The sequence below is a fragment of the Myiozetetes cayanensis genome, unplaced genomic scaffold, assembly GCF_022539395.1.
Source record: "Myiozetetes cayanensis isolate MyiCay16 unplaced genomic scaffold, myiCay2020 scf1, whole genome shotgun sequence".
Lineage (NCBI taxonomy): Eukaryota > Metazoa > Chordata > Aves > Passeriformes > Tyrannidae > Myiozetetes > Myiozetetes cayanensis.
The window spans coordinates 33,045,663-33,067,240 of NW_026086604.1; the positions used below are offsets into that span (position 1 = coordinate 33,045,663).

At 40.3% G+C, this 21,578-nt stretch overlaps 1 protein-coding gene across 1 annotated transcript in view; it reads left to right on the forward strand.

Moving 5' to 3' along the window:
* CPA6 (carboxypeptidase A6) overlaps nt 1-21,578 on the forward strand; it is an 81,616-nt gene that overhangs the window by 24,755 nt on the left and 35,283 nt on the right. Inside the window, exon 2 of the mRNA XM_050331171.1 lies at nt 10,496-10,571. Coding sequence (XP_050187128.1) covers nt 10,496-10,571 — 76 coding nt within the window. The remainder of the gene's footprint in view (nt 1-10,495; nt 10,572-21,578) is intronic.

Below are 21,578 nucleotides of genomic sequence, written 5' to 3' on the forward strand. Positions count from 1 at the left end.
TGCACTTTTCAGTGCACGATTCCTTAAAGCAAAATGAAAAAATTTTCGTGAAAATTACTTCTTTATCCTGCTTCATGTTTGGTTTTCACGTTCCCTGAAAATTTAACTGAACATTTTTATTTTCAGACTTAATTTTTTTGAGAGTTGATTTAAAGAAAACCTGTTGCATAATTAAGCATCCAGAAACACCGCTGAGTTTTTCAAAACATTTTAGTGCACGAAAGCTGACAGCGTTAAATGATATGTGCATCTGTGTACATTGATTACCCAACAATGTAGGTTGCTTCCAGGGCTTACGCAGACTCTCACCAGTGACGCGCATCTTTTCATGGGGAAATGATGCTTGAATGCAGTGCATTGCAGGGATTCTGCTTGAAGCCAAGATACATCCAGGTTGTGTGTTAAACTGGGGAATACTCCCAGGTATAACTGTGGGTTTTGCAGGCAGCTCGACTTACTGCTAGGTTTGTCTCACTGGTCCCTTTATTCAAGGCAGTTGGTAGAAAGCAGAAATGACACAATGTACCAGCGATCATTGGAGACCAGCTGTCTGGCATTTTCAATTCAAAGACTCTACCTTACATCTCTGCTTTATATATATTTAATTTGCTCCTTTCTTACAGTATCATTTTCAGCTCATGGGAAGATGTTCTGCAGTACAGACTGAAGAGAAATTTGCAAATACCATTTGACTTCAGTCTAGGTGTGTAAGGTGTCTCTTTGCTGAGGGACTCTCCTCATCCTCAGGTAGAGACAGTCTACCTGAACATAGAGTGTTGCATCTCAGGTCAACACTGTCACCTTGTTCATGTCCTTTTGGGGAAAATAAGAGGGCTCTCTGTGAGACTCTCAGTCATCTGCTGTGGTAGGATTTAATAGTTTATGTCACATGTAATTGTTTCTGGGCTTAGCACTTGCAGGCTTACAATTTCTTCTTCAGAATAGCATCCCAAGCTGATGAACATTTCAGCACCCAGGTCTCTATTACCTTTATCTCAAACACAGAAATAGCTGATTGTGCTGTAATGAAAAAGAAAACAAAAAATCCTGCTGCTTTTTTCTTGCTTAACCCAACAATACTCTCAGAAATCAATGGAATTACACCAGCCTACTGCAGTAACACCGACAAAAAGAGAAATAGACCCAGGATTCAGACATTGGAATGGGCTGCCCAGGGGAATGGTGGATTCACCATCCCTGGGAGTTTTTAAGATGAGACTGGATGTGGCACTTAGTGCCATGGTCTAATAACCACGGCAATGTTGGATCAAGGGTTGGACTTGATGATCTCGGAGGTCTTTTGCAATCCAGTTAATTCTATGAGTCTATGATTTTCCCTACTATATTCAATAAATTTGGTGTATTCCCCAGCTTTGAAATCTATGGATCCTGTCCTGCAAAACTCTGGAGAGACATGTCCTGTTTGTCCTTTATTTGGACATTGATATTAAAGGTGTAATTTCTCTGAATTAAAATATAAAATCACTGTGTAGAAGTAAACTAGGTAATAAGTCATGGTGGAATAGTTTGGGGAAGCTTAACATGCTACAGACATCTCCTTGCAGCAGTATTTCACACCATAACATTTTTTTACTCCATAAATATTTTCATCTTTCTTGCTGTAACTTGCATAAATGAATAAATGCATAGAAAACACTAATGATAAGTCCTAAATTAAATACAGGCTCATCATCTTGACATTTACTGTTTAAAATATGTATGAGACAATTCCTCTGATCTCTTTTTTTATACACTTACAGACGCATGCTTACAAGTTACTTATGTTTCAGGGCCAAGTACAATAATAAATACAGGCTTCCTCCTCCTAAGGCTTAAAGCCTTTGTACATTCATGGGAGCTTGAGGATCAGGGCCTCAAGATGAGCTAAAGGGATCACCTGTCAGGAATTACCTAATACTTCCAGACTTGGTCTCATTCTGCAACAGGAATTGCTCCATGCTTTGAACCCTCATTCTCTACACCTTGAATTAACATTACCTACAAAAACCAAAAACAAACAAACAAACAAAAAGAGGTTTTAGTTCCAGTTATTTTCTGAAGTTGTTTATTCAAGAAGGGTTCTAGAAATGTGTTAAAAAACCTTGATGGACTCAATGACTGAAATAAAAAAACTAGTGTGAAATGCAATAGTTCGAATTTGAGACCATACATTTCATGTATTCATTCAATAATTTCATATTCATTCAGTAATTTCTCCCTATTACTGCAAATCCTTGGGTTGGATCAAAGGGAAAAAAATAGCAATGTAATATTCAGTCACAGGATGGCTGTGAGCTCCAGTGTGTTAGGACCAGAATATTAAGTTTGTAGGAGATTTTCAAAGGAGTAACAAAGTTTACACAGTGCTTTTGGTCCATATTCAAAAGCAAAAAGCATGAACAAATGCAGAGAAGAGCTACAAAGACATATGATTGAAATGATCTCCAGATATCCCATCAACCAAAATTATTCTCTTACTCTATGAAATTATTTCTGCAAAGATGGAAATAATTTTGGATTTAATACATTACAAACAATGAGAGGAACAGAGTACTATTAGAAGAGACCTGATGATAATAAGATCTCCTTCTTTGCTTTTAAAGGAAACTATATAATAAATTTGGCAAGGTTTTTTCTGGGCTACCTATAGATATTATCTTTAAATTACGGGCGGGAGGGGGAAGAAAAGAAAAATAAATACAAATATGAGTGAAGGGCATGTCTTAAGAAGATGAAAGTTAAAATTTCTTCTTTTCTGTTTTTTAAAGATTGAAGGATTGTCTGGTCCTTGAGAAGAAGTCATTAAGGCAGATAAATTGTATACCCTATTCGGTGGTGGTCACAGAGTTGGAAATGTGCAGGTATTTGCTGTGGCAAGTACAGGTTAAATAAAGGTCATGGTCAAGTAAAACCACAGCTCATAAAAAGTGAAGTCCACATAGTTTCTGTTCTATAATTTAAAGGTTTTCTGCAAACTTCAAATATTCTAAAGGAAGGTTTTAGACCTTACACTAGTGTGTGGTAAGCTCTTTATTAGTATAAAAACTTATATGTAACTTCTGAGTTATTTGGTAAATCAATTTTACCATGTTTTGTTCATGGTAAAATATTAAGGTTTAGGATGCAGTGGTGATAATTTAGGCAATTTTATCAGAATACAGGTAGTTTAAAATTTTCATTAAAGATTGTAGAAGACTGCTTTCATTAAAAATGTAGTAGTTCATATTTCCAGGTTTGTTGCTTGACTGAACAACTGCAAGATGAGTTTTAGTTCCAATGTTTGAGCATATTTTACAATTTCATAGCTGTTTCCAAAGCGAGAGAGCATGGACATCTCATATTTGGGCTCTTTGCTGTTCATTATTTTACAAATGTGAATTCATTGTGTGTGGAGAAGCATGAAAGAACTGCTGTACCTACTAATTTTTCACTGTACCTTGAAAAGTAAGGATCCTCTGCACACCTTCTTTGCATACAGACAAGACTTTGCCAAATTACCCATGTTATCATGTATAGAAAAAGTTGAAGATGTGGAAAATACTAAATTTTGTGGTTAAAAAAGCTTTTTTTCTTTCAGCACTGTTGAAGTCTATGGAGTAAATGCACAATGCTGCAAGACTTAAAATAAGAGTTGCAGAATTTTGTTCTTCTGTGGAAGCTGTATTTAGTGCTTCCCATCTATGGTCCCTTCCTTGCTCCCATTACCAAAGACATCAGGAGGCTTAAAAGTCACGAGTTTATTTATTCTCTCAATATCCCCACAAGCTGAAGGGATGATGTCATCCCTGTTTATCGGGGCAGGGAGCTGAACCATGTGTTCACCATCCGCTAAACACAGCTCTAAGGCCCAGCTGGTCCATCGTGCTTTACAGGCAGGTGTGTGCTCAGTCTCAGGGTCAGGCTGAATGCCAGGCTTTGGCAGCTACCCGTGCTTTAAGCACACCTACCAGGACAGAGCCCAGACTCTTTCACGGGCCATTGAAACAGATGGGGAAGAGAGGGACCAGACAAACCAATCCACCAGCAAATATCTCTAACCAAATACACAGTGTGCGGTTTTTACACATGAATGGCAGCCAACAATGTGGATATAAAGCATATGGAGCTCAGTACAGGAAACCTTCTGCCAAGCCTGCACTTAACCTCGTTGGTAGATGGTCTGTGATTGTTTGTTCGAGGTCTTAAAGGAAGCTGGAGCACAAGAAGTCTTATGTGGGCCTCTTACACTGAACCATTCCCCCGCTCAGCTTTCTGCTCTTGATATCTAAATTCTGTAACAAGCCTCTTTCAAGCGTGGCATTCCTTCTTTGATTTCACTGAGGTCAAGAACAGACCTGCTACCCAGAGTCCTGAGATACTTAATTTGGAAATAGTTGCTGCAGTTGCCTGACAACATGCATGCAGCTTAGAACGAACTGAAGTGGCTTTAAAGTTCAGAAAAGCATATGAGCTTCTGTGTGGACTTTCAGCACGATGGGAGCTGCAAGCACGTGCAGCTCGTGGCCTAGACTAGACGTGGCCTCGCAAACGCGTGGACTAGACTCTGGCCTGAGGTTAAGCTAAGTGATCAGGATGTGGATAAACTATGGGATATGACATGAGAAATTACTGGATATGACAATGTGAGAAGCTGACGAGGAATTCAGATAGCACTGTGAAGGACAACTGAATCTTGCAGGAGGTAAAGGAGGGGGTATTTGAGAAATGGTTGAATTCCACAGGTAGTTGAAAAGGGAATAGTGAGGACATTTTGTGGGCAACAGTATCTAGGCAACCCTGTCAGTAATACCATATGAACTTGAGATTACCTAGAAATAGCTTTTTGGGGTAGAGATGTAACAAAGCTGGGACCAATTGAGGAAAAGTAGTTAGGGCTGAGTTGTTTATTTGAGAGACGGAGAAAGCAAGGTGCAAGTGTGGGGAACAGGAAAAGGGATGAAATATTTGGAGCAGATGTAATCAGGTCTGTTCAGGGGCGCTGGCTGAGGAGTGATTGTTTGCTACTTCCTAATCAGGACATTAAACCAAGCTTGTCTGGCCACACCACACAAGTTCAACATGCCTCTGCAAGTCTAGATGAAGAGGGAGGACAGAGGGAAGCTTTATCATTTGGTTTGAGGAGGACCTAGATAGACAGATGAGCATCCTGGTACTGTCAGGCCCATGCCAAGCCTGACAGCATCACCGTCTACTCATTTCTTCCTTACAAAGCACAAACCAACTCACTGGAGAAATACATGAGCCATGGGAATAAAGAAGTACATGGGCCTACAGCAGGAGCTCCTTTAAATAATTTGTTACCAGAATGATGATGATTCTTTCTATAAAAGTAGCAGTGCTTCATATAATATGTCATTGAAAGGATTGTGTCCAAGCTAAAGGATCATCAGCTGCTTCATGCAAACATGTTATTACAATACGTTTCTTAATTACGGAATTTGAACAAGTATACATGATGTTTCATTTAAGCAGATTACTGCAGCCTCCCCCTGGGTACTGAGTTAGCTCAGTATCTCCTTGTCATCCATTTTCCTAATTTGGTCTGTTTGTTTGTTTTAAGTGTGTATTGGTCTTGCTCTTTCTTTTCTTTTTTTTTGCCCTGAATCACTGCCTCCTTACTCTCTTTTATTTGCACACAAAGGATGACACTTGGTGAAGCAATGACGTTACCATACACAGTTGGGATTTTTTTTCTAAGACAGAAGCATGTATTGAAGAAAGTGATTCCCACTTGCTGTGTTTAAGCTAGATGGCCCTTTATCCAATGCTTTGGAGACGTTGGAGGCCAACTTTGCTTGGAAAAGCATCATTCCTTAGTTGGAATGAAAACTGGAATATTTGCAGACATTCACCTTTCCATATCATCTGTTTCTGGGAAGAAGCTGTTTAAAGGAAGAGTGCTAGTAATACAGCATTGCTTAAGTCCATAAGATTTCCTGCTCAGGTAAGGAAACTCTTTTTGCACCTGAAAAAAATCTATGAAAATCAGATATTCCATGCCTGGGAATTAGCAGACAACTTGCATAAAAGTTCAGCTTTCCAAGAAATCATCTGTGCTGTACTGATAAATATAATGCAGTAACGTATTTTGCCTCCTCAGCATTTCTGCCTAAATTACCCAAGCATATCTTTTTCATTAAAAATCATAAATTAGCTAGCTCTTCCTTATACTAGGAATGGCATCAGTTTTCCAGCCTTAATAACTAAAAGGCAGAAAATATAAGCACTGCTATCTAGACAACACAAATGGTGTTCTCTTCTGTTTGGATCAGCATTTGCTGTAATACAGAAAACCATAATGAAGGGCTCAGGAAATTCTGTGAAGTTCTCTTTCCAGATGTCCCCATCAGGTCTTTGGAAGGAGCCCAGCCATATTTAAGTAACTTGATTTTGTAACAGGACTGAGTGCCTGTTAAAACTCTTCATCCCAGTAACGAAGAGAGGGGAAAACAATAATGTTTTCATATTTTGACTAGCAGAATTACTCTAGCTTCATTACTGGAGAAAAAAGTAATGAAGCTATTGATCTTTCATTGCAAGTGATATCTTATGGCATATTGGGAGTTGACAAGAGGCTCTCATACTGTAGCTCTTTTCAGATGTGTTGTTCAGCCTTACTGAACCACTTAAGTGCAGCAACTAAGGCATCTTGTTCTCAAGAACTATAATCCCTTCTCTACCATTAGGAGTGAATGCCTATAAGTGGGGATTTATTTTCTTTACTAGTTTTTCTATAGGTATTTGATTTATAGCATATCATTCCTTAAACTGTGTTTAAAATACTTGTAAAGCCTTTGTAAACATATTTTTATTGAATTCCATGGGAGAGCAGAGATCTGATTAAGGTTCCCATTAGTCAGGAAAATAAAACAATAAGAAGGATTTTCCTGAAGGAAATGAGGAATTTACATAAATGCAGTTCATGCCATGTGACTTAGCAGGGAAGTTTCATGAGAGAGAGCTACTAATTCCGTCAGTAAAGAAGTTATAGATGTGCTGCAGAATGATTTCATTGAATCCATCTGGTCTGTTCATAGATGAGTAAAACTGTGAAGTAAATGGAAAAGAAGTAAAGGAAAAAGCCAAAGAAATAAACCAATGAGTTTTAGTCCCCACTGGCATCGGGGAGTATCACCCTTCCTAAAGCCATGTAGCATATTCTATGTTTCAAAAGCAGCTGTGTCATTTTTCATGCTGTTCCTGAAAATATAAGACGGTAATGAAGGGGAAAAAAATGACATTGCATGTCAGTGCTGGTCAACAGCTGGTCACCCATTTTACTCAGACATAAGGCTGTCCCTGGGGACACCAGCCGTCTGGCTTCTACTCTTTGCTCACTACTCTCAGTCTGCCAGTTCATTTACTAAAGCTTGTGTTTTGCTCTTGGCAAAGGCTTCAACTGTGTTTACACAAAATTCTAAAGATCTCACTAAATCCTAGCTTTAAATTCTATTAGCCTAGTTGCTAATAGGGGTGAATTGAAAGTTTGTCATGGTGGATGTAAATTTCTATATTAATTTCTAGAAAATATATCTCATCTTGCTGTTTGTTTAGAAATTTTAAAAAACAGACTTTAAAAAAAAAAAAAGATTTAGAGACATTATGGTTAGAAAAATAACCTTAGCTACATAAATCAGCAGATTGCTGACATATGTCTGCAGGCAACACAACTTTCCCTAGTTGTATATGTGCTCAATTTCTTCTTTTTCCTCAACATCTCAACATGAAGGATGACAGGGGACCTCACCAGGGGGTAGTCCTTATTGTTTGGGGTACAGCTGCCATGTATCAACCACATTAGTCCATGATCTGGTAGATTTTGTTCTTGGCTTCTAAATAGTTCTTGCATTTCTACCCTAACTTCAATGGGTATTGCACAGAGTTCAAGGTAGTTGTTTTATTCCTTTAATGTAAAATGTAACTAGGAAGGCTGTAAAGCTAAAAGATAACCCTAGGACTATGTTGTTTGATTGGTAGATATCAGTAGTAAATTGGATTTGACATCTGCTTTTTTGAAGAATGTGCAATGCTTATCCACTGGTGATCCAGCCTACAGAAGTGGGTGTTGGCAGAGAGTTCTCAGGAATTCAGTTTATTCCTGCAACTTGCATGCACAGAAATTGGAAGTGCCTTGTAATGGCTTAACCATCTTTTAATAAAATACTAACACTACCAGGTATGCTAAACTGCTTGCCTGAGCTCTCTAGCAGCAGACCCAGACACATCTTGAGGCATTTCCCAACAATGTGTCAAGTGATCAGCGTGTCACAACACCAGTATTTTCCTCTTTTTTCAGGCAGGTTTTTCATCACATTGGAAATGACAGAATTACCGAGCTAATCCAAGACAGTTTAGAGTGATGTGTATTAATTCAAGACCATACCTAAGTGATATCCATTCCTTTGAAATTCCATTACAGCTGCATAACACATGCTTAGCTACTTATTTCATTAAAATCTGGATTTTATATGTTGATTGTACCAACCCCTCCAGAAATGTCCAATGAATCTTTATTAGTTACTTTGACTTCACATGTCCTGGGCAATCATTATTTCTTTTTACTCATTTCCTTCTTAACAGGAATTTAATACTCTGAAAGAAGTGAGTAATGGGAAAGAATATTACTATTGCATGTATGATAAATTAAAAGCATCTATTTTCCTTGGAAAGATACAGCAGTTGCAGTATTCTAAGAGGCCTATTCCTTTCTATGTAAGTTCCTATACAGGAGGTTAAACTTGTCTTGGAAGCACAGTAATTTCCCCTAAATTTTATTTTTTCTTATATTATAAGAGTGCTTTCAGAAATCTTTCTTAGGCATAAACCATTTGTCAAGTAAGGTCAACAGCAGTCAGGGAGATTGGACTGAGGTCCACATCCCTGGGTATGTAAGTGTTATTACAACAATAGACCTGGAGTCTAACTGGACCAAAAACTTTAAGGCCATGAGGGAGTTGGGAGGCCTGGGACTTGTCTGCAGGGAAAACTCACAAGGGATGAGAACCAAAACTGGAATGCTGAGACAGAAAGAAGGATCAGAAGCTAACAAAGGGGAGCAGATGTTGACTGTAGAGAAAAGACTAAAGAAGAATGGGGGTGAGGAGAAATGATTTCCAGATAGTGCAGAAGCTGCAGTACACCAGAGACAAGACCTGGTACCTGCTTGCTGAGAACAGCAGCAGCTTGGGACCCTCCCTAATACAGTGAGGCCAGCAGCAGAACATTCACCTGTGGTCTTTCTAGTTGGCCAGATATCTTCTCAGCAGACTCAGAAGCTTCAGTGAAATAGGAGAGCTCACAGTATATTTAAGGGACCAATGTCTCAATGTCAAGGGAAACTCTACTGTGTAAAATTCCCAGATAATGCAGAAGCTGTACATAATTTATTTAAAAGGTATTCTGGCAAGGGGATAGAACTGTAGAAATAAAGATATGCATGACCTCCGAGTTCTCTTGAAAGAGGATCATCAAAAGTACAAATGAAAAACCTCAAAATGTGGGAAAGTTCCAGAATTAGCGTTGGCCAGGTCAGCCTTCTTGTGTATGGCTGATGTCTTAGTTACAGGATCAACTGCTATATTTTCTGTGGTCTCCAGCCTCCCATAGTTCATGGCATAGATGGTGGTCGTTGAATGGTCATTCACTTTCCTGTTTCCTCTTTGCCAAAGATCATAGAACCACTGAATGGTTTGGGTGGGAAGTGGCCTTAAAAGTCATCTATTTCCAGCACCCCTGCCACAGGCAGGAACACCTTCCACTAGAATAGGTTGCTCAGAGCCTCATCCAACCTAGCCTCAAACACTTCCAGGGATAGGGCATCCTCAACTTCTCTGGGCAACCAGTTCTAGTGCTACTCACAGTAAAGAATTTTCTCTTAATATCTTATCTAAACCTACCCTATATCAGTTTTTGCTAAAGAAAGTGAACAAAACCAGCTGCTATTACCTGGAACCTTCTGAGCATGTATGAGCAGCTATTTACTTCACAAAATTTGTGCAAGTTTTAATGGATAAAGCGAAAGGCATGCTGCGATATGAAGATCAACTCTTTTCTAAAATTGTCCCCTCTTCAAGGCATAAGAACACTGGACTTTTCACAGCCCATTAAAGATTTACACGTGAAAAAGCAATGTATCTTACCTAATCTCTTCCTCAGAAACAGATTAATTGCTTTGAAAAAAAAAATAGTAGTTTTGATCTGAGGCAGATACTCAATATGGAAAATGTCAACTTGAATGGTTTAACCTAGAAGGAAGGAACAAAGCATTTGCATAGAAATGGAGGGTCAAGCTGACACTGATCTATAAAGAGCAAATCATGTCTATGGAAGTGCATAATCCAAGGTGCCAAGTTTAGAAGCAGAGTTCCAATTCACCTGACATTTTGCAGATGCTGAAAAAGAGCACAATTATTGTAGCAATCTGAACCTATTTACCATCACACTGTGCTGCTGCAAAGAGCCTTAAAGTATCAATTCAATGTTCTGTTATTGGCAGTGATAAAGTCATACGAGTTGTTCCTGAGAGCGAGAGGGAAACGCAGATCCTGAGGGCTGCATTCAACAGGCTTAAGGTGAGTTTGATTATTTTCCTCTTCTTTTTCTGATCTTCTTGAAGTCTTCAGTCTTCAACTGACTTGCCTTTCACTTGGGGCTTCAAGTTATTTTATAGTCTGGAAAGCAGCCTTTGCCCATTAAATTCCTAATTTCCCAATAAAATAGCATAAGAATTAGATTCATCATGCCTGACAATTTTAACAAGAAACACTTACTGCCTTAAAGTAAAATATAATATAGCAGCCACACTCCAAATTTGCTTTCTTCTCTCTTCCATTTCTTTCTAGCATACATAGTTGCATGCTTCATTATCTGCCTGATGGTGTTATTTAAAACACTGAGATAGTTTAAGTTGTGAACACACATAGGAATATGGAAGAGGAAGTGGCTTCAATTTGGGAATCTCTCTGGCAGAATAATTTTCTAGAGGCAGTTGAGAGAGTGTCTACAAGACTCACTAGCAAACCAAAATCTTTCTTCCCTGGCCTTTTCCTGCAGATATAAATGTAAAGCAATGGTCCCACTGTAGCAGTGCAGCATAGGAGCACTCTGCAGCATGCTGCTTTGCTGACACAGCTAGAGAAGGCAGAGGCAGTCCTTCCATATCAGTGTGGCCCAATATCTTAGAGAATGGGGGAGTACAGCCAGGTCTGTGGCCCCTAGGGCAATGTGGAAAGGACTGCACCATGCACATGCACTGCCCCCAGGCACGGGGGTAAAGGGCTGAGCCTTGTTAATAGTTGCCAAAACACAGCCCAACCAGAGCAGAACAAGGGAAGTAACAACTTGATCACTATGTTGAGTTTGTTCCAGGAGTTGCAAATGTGTCCCAGGCTCTGTCTCTTCCCCTGTGTTCGCTCCTGCTTTGCTTGACCCCAGCAGGCAATGATTGGCTTTTCCCTGTGCCTGTGAAGATAAAGGAGTTTGATGGGCAACCTTATAGGCACCACAGGCACAAGCTAAAGTCATGTGGCACAGAAGCTCAAGCCTTCCTTTGTGTCTGGCTGGCATAGACAAAGGAACATATTGGTAACTCTATCAGTCCTGTGACATACAGTTTTGGGTCACAGCAGAACACCACTTGTACCGAAGCGGTTTGGAGCATGTGCAAAACCTTTGGGCTGCTCACTGCCTTCAATTCCAGCAAACTGTTAGGCAGTCTGTGGTGTATCTCTGTCTCTGTTGCTGAAATCTCACGTAAATTATTATCTTCTCAATGAGGAAAAAAAGAAGGTGCACATCATTTCCTAGTCCAGTAGTTAACATCTGGGATGCACATAAATCAAATCTCTGTCCGCATACCAAATAAACCAAAATGAAGATGTTATAAGAGCTCGTACGCCCTCCTGAAAAGCATTCCATCTTTCAGATATGACAAAGCTTTCTTGCTACCTTTTTTTTAAGAAGGATAGAGCTACCTTAGGTATCTCAGCCCAGGAGAAGGCTTACTGCTGCAAATACTGCTGCAGTCAAGACACTGACACCTTACTAGCTGTAAGTAGGAAAACTGAGGCTGTCTTCTTCACATCTGCATTTCTTAATGCTGTGTTCAGTTTGTTACCCACTCAAGATGCTATCTTTCGTAAATCCCATTCTCAAGACCCCAAACTGTGCACATGTTGCATGAAAACTTTCAATGGTCAGCAGAGGTAGTGTCATGATATCTTGTATTACTGCACTTGGCACTGTAATGTCCAACTTTTCTAAAGAATATTGTCTTATATTTGTTTCTACACTGCTTATTAAGGGCCTGACCCTCACCTGTGAATGTTACTGTAACACCCCAAAAAGGATAATTGTTTTACTCCCAATTAGGAAAAAAAAAATCTAACCATAAAGCCAAGAAATACATGTGGAAGCTGCTTTTTGCATTAATTTCTTTCCCCTAAATGCTGGAACATAAGGAGGGAGCACATGTGTTTTTTTCCTTTCTCCTCATATTGCAAACCCTGCGAAGCAAAAGGGTTACTCACCTTCCTGCAACTGTTTCTCATTACAGAGCTCCCTTAGGCTCCCAGAAAGAGATTCCTTCACCCAATTCCATCAAAGTGGGAGCAGTAGTAACTTGAATAAATAATTACATGCTATAACTCTGAGAGCAGGATAATAAAATTTTGGCAAACTGCATTGGAATCTGACTAGTTAATTAGAAAGTGATTGATTCTGTTGAGGCACTAAGATGAGGAGAGGTTGAAGGGAAGACTCAATAAAAGAGAGAACACAGTGACACCTGGTTTCATAAACATAGGCTGAGTTTGGCTGCATGTCAGGTCTTAGGGCTCTTCCATCTGCAGCTGCTTCACTGCCCATCTGCATGGAGTCAGACAGAAAGAGACACCTGAGTGGCTAACAAGGAATGGATATGTTTAATATTACTTATCGTCTTCCCCCCCAAAAAAATCTCAGGTTATTCCCTCGTGAAGAAGTGCATCAACAATGACATTCCTCAGAGTTGCCAAGTCCTTACAATAGTAGCAGAAGTCAACAGTGGCTGCAAGTCATCAGAAGAACCGTGCATTTAGAGCTGTGCAATTTTTAAGTCTCCATGTAAAGTCTCCTCTGTCCTTCTCCCGCCCTTAGACTTCCAGAGTTGAAAATTCAAGAGACAGTAAGATTGCGAGTCTTTAAACATAATGCTAATTATGTGCTCAGGAGAAAATAGAAGACAGTGCACCAAAAAAAAGCCCAGTAGTGCAAAATAAGCTACAAACAAAACTCAGATAGAGTCCTGTTGCTGTCTTAGCACAGTATGCCTGACAGACAATAGGGATATGAACAGGAGTGTCATCAGAGATATACAAATTGCTATAATTGCAAGGACTGCGCTTCAGATCTTTTCACTTTTGAGTCAGAAAATCAGCATTGGTTTAAGGCACATCTCCTTAGAATCCATTCTGGTTTGAGCAAGTAAATTAATATCAACCTGTTACATTACTCACATGTTCTGCTCCTCAAGCGAAAAATAAAGATGGAACCAGGATCCTTTCAAGATATGGGATCCTTCTGTTGTGTTACTCAGTGTTGAGCAAATTTCAGTTTTCAGCCTGAGTTGTGATATAGCCTGATAATATTCTCCATTGACAGTATTATAAGATCAACAAAAGTCAGTGAAAATAAAAGTTACATCACTTTTGTTCATGAAATGAGAAGGACACCTGCACTTGGGTTTCAATTCAGGCCTGTTTCTCTACTCAGGCAAGTTTGTCTATTAGAGCTGAGGTGTATTTCAAAGGTACCAAAAGTTACACTCTCTAGTGAAGTCAGGATTAGTCCTCATTAGCTAACCCAAAAAAAATGTAGGAATTACTGTGCATAAGTCCTTTGGGGAGCCCAGTTCCCCCCAGAGTGAGCCATGCACAACTTAAATATTTTAAATAAATTCCCAGGACACTGCAAACACTGAGTAGATTCTGCACAAATGGAATGTAGTCTTGTTGCAGGATTTCCTTGCGTACAACAGAACATCTGTTCTGATAAGGGAAAGGGCTTCCCAGGTTTTCTCCTCACTGTGTCTGGTGGAGGGAGCTTTACTATGGTGTTCTGTGTTCATTTCAGCCATTTCCTTCTGCCTTTAAATTTACACTTGCAAGGCAGTGTGACTTAGCCTTTCCCTCTGGCCTACCTTTCATAATCCAGAGAATTAAATGGAAATCTCCTCTCCCCTCAGTTCAAATGAGCATATCCTTCTGAAGGGCTTTATCACAAAGAAGTTTGAGAAAATTATCCTGGTCATCCTGTTACAAAGCAATGAATTTTGGTGTCAGGCAGAAAATAAAGCAAATGCAAAGAAAACCCTTTCTTATTGCCCACTGATTTGGACAAAGGGAAAACAATCATGAAGAAAATAAACAGGCACTGGAAAGAACAGCAATGTATCTTTTCACTCGTTTTATCTGCCAGTTTCTTAATGACTGCCCTTACTAATGATTTTTCCTGAGTAGATTTTGTCATTTACAGTCTGCTCTAGCTGTTTGCTTTCCGAAAGAAACACCGAGCCAGTGGGGAAAGAAGTGGTGAGAGCTCTGCCTTTTGCCATGCTGAAGCCAATGCTGTAGAGGTCAGCAAGCTGCAAGGTCTGTCCCTTTTGGGAAGGGTATCCAACATAAAGGGAATGCTTTCCTGAATGTGCACTTACAGAAACCTACACTGAGACATCCTTGAAGGATCACCTTCTGTATGTCTTGATGTATAAGAAGTATCTTAGAATATGCCCACAGTGATCAGCTTCGGCAGCAGTGGCAGTCTAGATACAGCATAAGTAAGAAAATTCATCTAAGAGGTTGAGTGACTACTCAGGGGTGTTTTATTTCTGAGGAAACCTCTTGATGTCAAACAGGACTGCTCTTCTACCAATACTTAAGCTGCAAGGTTAACTCACACACTTTTACACTAGGTGTAATCCCTCAGGACTTTTTAAACTTAGCATCTGGAGCTCCTTAGGAGGGATATTTGCCCCTTCTTTTTTTCAAGGAAAGAAAAAAGAATCCATATAATTCTTAGTGCAGTAAACCCCTGAAATCTGCTTGAAGTGTATAGGCTCTGCTACAGTATGAATGCCATTGCCTGTACTGAGGGAATAATGGATAATGAATGTTTCATTCCACACATTTAACTTTTTTTTTTTTTATGAATTGCCCAAAGGCAAATCACATTAGTCATAATCACTTGCTGAGTAATTTCCACAAATTAGTTTTAGTCTGTAGCTCCATTGCCTACAGTGCTTTGTTATTAATCATTATTATAAATTGATTCCTTCACTGGCTGGTTCTGTTAACTTTTAGGTGACAGAATATTGGTTTTTTTCCCTGGTGAGGTAAACATAGCATGTAGACTTGCACTGCCAGTAAAAATAGCCAGCTCTACAGATTAAAATTTGTCAGCTGTTAGTTCTGTGAAATTGCTTGAACTTGCCTGTGTTCAACCAATAAACTCATCCACAGTAAAGAAGCTATAAAGAAGCCTAAATACACTGAGTCTGATCAGCTGAATCCCAGCCCCAAAGCAGCAGGAGGTGGCTCTGGCCCTGATCCCTCATGTCTCAGCCAGGCCAAGCAGGGTCCCCTGCACTGCCACCCACCAGCCTCACACTCTAGGACCACAGTGCCACCACCTCTCCAGAGCAAGTTCTCAGAAAGCTCTTGTGCATCATGCACTGCTTGTATGCAACTCTTTCTTAGGGCAACATGTGGCTGATGTTGTGAAAAATGTGGCAGGTGGGGAACAGAGTCATACTCTCTTTCAAGGCAGGAGATGGCAGTTTCTACTTTTCACTGGCAAGAGGTAGTAGCAGCTGGGAGATGCCATCAGTATGCATACATGCATACATACTCGTCTCCAGCATGTCCCTACATCATTCCTTTCCATTTCTCTGGGGAGGAAAAATAAGACCCTGGTACCTGCTTCCCACCAGCAGCATCACCCCACATCCTTGAACACCTTTAGTACAGTCCCTGTGCTGAAGGCCACTGAGGTGAATACGATGGTGAGTATGACAGGGATAAATGACTGTGGAGCTCCTCCACTGACATTCATGTAAGATGACGAGTATATTGCATAGCAGTCTCGAGGAACATTTTCATATTATTGTAATGAATTAAATGCAGTAAATTCTTTGGCAATTCACGTACAAACTCATGGATTTATTTATTTTTCTAGCTATATAGCACTGTCCCAATTTTTTGATTGGCTGCTGCTGTAATGCCATCACAGGCATCAATCTTAAATTGCAGATTTTCTCTTGCAGTCCTTTGCCCTTATAAATACTTTATCTTTTTATAGGTATCTTTTTATAGATATAGAAATCTTTGATCCTGACCAGAAATATCTTTTTGCAGGTTCACAGTTCCACACTAATCATTTGCAAATTATTACAGTAATCAGCAAATGAAAGAGAAATATTTGAGATGGTAGTACCACAGTAACCTGAGTATTCCTACCTCCTCTCTGTTTCCCAGGGCTCCTTCTGTCCATCTGTTGTCACTCTTACCTTGTACATCTCTCCAATGACTGGCTATTTCCCCCTGTTCTTTCTTGTTTAGAAGACAATTTGAGGAGCCTGTTGCTGATTTATGCACCCTTTCATGGTTTTAATTCTGTTGGACCTGACTGACAGAAACAAATGTCACATTCCCAAGTGCTTTGCAAAAAACAGGAATTTACTTGGGTCCTCAGACCCAGTAGATTCTGATTATCTACCCTGGAATTTTCCTTTGTAAGCGTTATTTTTGAAGCAGCACTTCATTTGAGCCTTGACTGATAACTTCTACTCCATCCAAGATCTACAAGCACTTTTTATCACTTAACGCCTGACTGGGATCAGGACTGTTTGTATAGGTAGCAAAGAACCTACTGCTCTGTGAACATTCCTGGCATAATAGAGTTAGACCACTCATTCTTCAGTAGTTTTAACAAAAGAAATTCCTGGGCACAGCCAGGCACTTCTTCAGCTCTGGGAGGAGCCAGCCTAGCAGGCCTTGAAACCTTGTTTGTTTTCTAGTCCTTACAGCAGCTGCTTATCCATTGTAATCCCTGAATTGATCCTGTCATTGCAGTTCAGGGAATCAGAAAAAATGTCTCATGGGGGAAAAGGATCACTTGGCTATAAATCTGATAGCTTACACCTCCATAGGAAAATGCTTAAAAAGACTTCAGAGGACAAAAGCCCATCTGAAAAATGCAGTAAGAAAGCCTGTCCACCCAAGTGGAGCTAATCTTACTTTGCAGAAGGAAAGAACTAGCTCAGTGGCCAAGGCTGTGCATTTTACTTTGCAAATATACCAAATATATCTATATAGCAATGTGCTTTAGTTTTCAGTCTAGATTTTACCCTAATTCATAGTTAGGGTTCCGGTCAGATATGAATAGACTCTTTCAGATACAGAAAGAACATCAGGTGACAGCAGAGGGTATTCATCAGTATGTCAGAATGTATGTTTGGAAACCACTTGCCAGGCTCAGAAGGAAAATGCTATTCCAGAAAAACTTCAGTAGGAAGGTGCAAGATAGAACAGAGCCCAGGTAGTGAGTGTACTGTTCTCACAAGATATAGAAAACTTGGGCTTTCTGAGATGGGAGGAATCTGCTTCCTCTGAGGAAGCCTGAGCCCAAGCTCAGCAAAGTCATCAGCACAGCCCTAGTGTGAGCAGGATCAAACCCAGGACTTACTATTCCATATGCTTCTTGAGCTCTGTCAGACTTGGTGCTGTGACCACTTCCCTGGGGACCCTGTTCCAGTGCCCAACCACCCTCTGGGTGAGGAAACTTTTTCTAATATCCAACCTAAACCTCCCCTGACACAACTCAGGCCATTCCCTCAGGTTCTGTCACTGGTCACCACAGAGAACAGATCAGTGTCTGCCCCTCCCCTTCCCCTCGTAAGGAAGCTGTAGACTGCCATGAGGTCTCCACTCAGTCTCCTCTTCTCCAGGCTGAACAGACCAAGTGACCTCAGCTGCTCCTCATACAGCTTCCCCTCAGAGCCCCTCACCATCTTCATTGCCCTCCTTTGGATGGTCTCTAACAGCTTACTGTCTTTCTTATATTGTGGCTCCCAAAACTGCACACAATATTCAAGGTGAGGCCTCACCAGTGCAGAGCAAAGCAGGGCAATCATCTCCCTCGACCGGCTGGCGATGCTTTGCCTGATGCCCTCCAGGACACAGTTGGCCCTCCTGGCTGCCAGGGCACTGCTGACTCAGATTCAACTTGCCATCAATCAAGACACCCAGCTCCCTTTCCATGGCACTGCTTTCCACCATCTCATCCAGTCTATACGAATGAACATCCAGTGTTGCCCCATCCCAGGTGCAGAATCTGGCACTTTCCCTTGTTGAATTCCATATGGCTGGGGACTTCCCAGTCCTCTAAACTGTTGAGGTCTCTCTGCAGAGCCTCCCTGCCTTCGAGGGAGTCAACAGCTCCTCCCAGTTTTGTATCATCTGCAGACTTGCCAAGTATCCCTTCCAGTCCTGCATCCAAGTCGTTTATAAAGATGTTGAAGAGCACAGGGCATAAGATGGAGCCCTATGGAATCTCACTAGTGACAGGTCACCAGTCTGATGTTACTCCATTCCCTATTATCCTTCTATTTCTCATGCAGTGCAGAAACAACTACAAAATGAACCAAGCTATCAATAGTTTAAAAAGAAACAAAATATGGGTTTGGCTGCATGTTTTTTAATGAGTCTGTTAAACACTCTTTCCCATCTTTCCAATATACTTAACCCAGTGGCATCTTTACTTGTAAGAATGGACATTCAGTTACCTTATAACTGAATATGATTTTTATCTCAGTCAGTCTCTTGAGGAATAGCCTACAGGTTCTTTTCAGTGCCCTGTGTAAAATTATACCAGTGTAAGTAGAGGGCAAGACCATTATTTTGTTATAGTTCCACAAAGATCTACAAAACTCAGAACTTCAAGCTGTGCATTGTTCGTATTCTGTCCCTGCCAGTGTTACGTTTGCTGCAATCCCATGAATCAACTCTGATTTATTGGCACAATTACCCTTACCAGCCTCACTGAAGAGCAAATAAATATGGAAAAGTTAGAGCCAGTTAAATGTCTACTGTGCTCAGTCAGAAACCTAAATTACTTGGCAGTAGGACTGCCTTTTAAGTCCTTTTAGAAAGCACAGGGAATCCCACACTGAATTGCCTCTGGACCACTTTGCAGCACATACAGGGCAGCTGAAGGAGATTTGCAATCAGGACTATCAATTAAGTTCCTTAATTGGCAGGGGCAAGTGAGGATGATGTCAGTCCTGATCCTGAAAACATTTTTAAGGGTGAAGGCATTAGAGAGAAGCAGTTCTGCTCTTTCCATGTGAACTACGGCACAGCCATAATTATCCACCAATGTCAAAGTGAACAGGAGTCATTCTTCCTTGCTTGTTTCTTTTCAAATGTACCAACAGAAGCCTAAAATTCTGTTGCATACTGTGCATGTGCATGCAAAGGGTGTTTATGTACACACATGCATGTGACTCTGCCTCTTGTGTGTTATGTGATGACTACTCAGTCAGACTTTTGATGACATCAGTAAAACCAGAGCAGTTTCTACTTCTTCTACTCTCTACCTCCTACTATCGGATTTATAATTGAAAACATATTTAATGAGTTTTAGGACTGCTTAGGGTGTTCATGTGTCTATACGTGAGCATATGGATGCAAATGGGAAACCCACACTTCCTGAGAGAGTCCATGAGCAAACTGTCACTGCTTGCAGTATTGACTGCACATTCCCTTTCACAAGAGGCTCAGAAATGCCAAACCATTTCAGCTGATGGCATCATAACAATAATTATATTCTGAACTTTACAGCTGACAGCATTTCTCAAAGAAATCCGTTCATAGTGATGTAAAGGACAAGGCCAGCTTTGGCACATGTATTGCTACATACAACTCAGTAAAAGTAAAAACTGGAATTTCTAGGTAATAAAGCATAGCAAAGTTACTGTTTTCATGGGGTATGACACAGATAAATCATACAAACAATTTTCTCCAGATATTAAATATAAGTTATGGCAAAGTTATTCTAGTTATTTTCATGACAAGCGTCAGTCATCTCTTTTGATTGATACACAATTGCAGACCTGATGAGAGCACTAAGCATCTTCCTTTCAGGATAAATGGATGAAGAAATTAAACATCTGCTTATGAAAGGGTAGTGAGGGACAACTGGAGGCTACTGCCCAAGAAAATACCTTTAATTACAAAGGCTGGACTAAGCCCTGTGGTCTAAAGAAGCTGGGGATTTATTTCAGTGACTTGAATAAAAAAAAAAAAAAAAAGACTGTGAGATCTGTGCAGCCATGAGAGAGTTTATGGGGAAAAGCAGGGGGACTCTTTTCTTCTTAGACTCTCTTTACACAGGCATGGAATAAGCAGGAGGAAAACCTGAACTAGTGAAGAAAAAACTCCCTGTTCTGGTTTCTGTCTTGGCAGGGCAACAGAGTTTTCTGTACACCATTTGTAACATGTAGCATTATACCAACAAAGTGTTTGTATTCTTGGAAAATTATTTGCATCATTTTAAACTTTGGAATAAAATTCTGAATTCTATTAGTTCAGCACCCAAATCTGTTTAAAATATTTGTCCCTTTGCCTTGTGCTGACTTTTCAACACTGTACTGGCCAAAACTTAGAGACATGACTAATGAGAGAGTTGCTGTACCTTGGAAGGTGTCCAGGTAAAATGTGATGCATTTATATTCTTGAGCTGTCTTTAACACCTCGGTTTAAAGAGAAACTGCCTAAAAAGAAACTTGGCTTTCCTAAGCCCAAGTTGAACCACAGGGTCTTCTATGGGACAAGTGAGTCTTTGAAAAAAGAACGGGAAGATAAAAAGGAATACTTACTTATGTAGTCACAATTAATAATCTCTTATACTTTCTTGGTTTAATAAAGCAATAATATGCTTAAATCCCTTGAGAAAAGAGAGCAAACTGTAGTCTTTCATATGCCATTTCTTCTCATAGAAAGCTGGTGAAGATGCTCGTGCCTCCAGTGAGATTCTGAAAAAGAGCATTCATTGGGCACTGGTGCACTGCTGTTCCTGAGAACAGCTACCCACAGTCACACTTGCACTTGTATGCAGTGGCAGGTGCTGAGTAATTGGTCTCCTGGTCCCAACTCTGGACACGCTGAAAAATCTTGAATGGGCTCTACTTACTATTTAAGGCATAAAACATCCCAAGACCTTTTAAAGTCAACCTGCTTCCTGAAAGACAGGATAAGATGTGTAGAGGAGATGGGAGTATTTAGGTTTGCAGACATGCTCTTAAGCACATAGCTTTTCCTCTAGCCTCAAGATACCAGATGGATTTTGAGGTTCAAATTTTTTTGCTGTATGTTCAAGGAGGTTTTGTAGGATTTCTGCATCTTTTGTTTTGTAGCTGGAGAATCTTCCTCCTACCTAGCAAATCCTACCACCCACACAGCAAATAGATATCTTTTGGCACTGACTGGTACACCATTCATAATACTGTATAACAGCTAATACATAGTGTGTGGGGATAACAACAC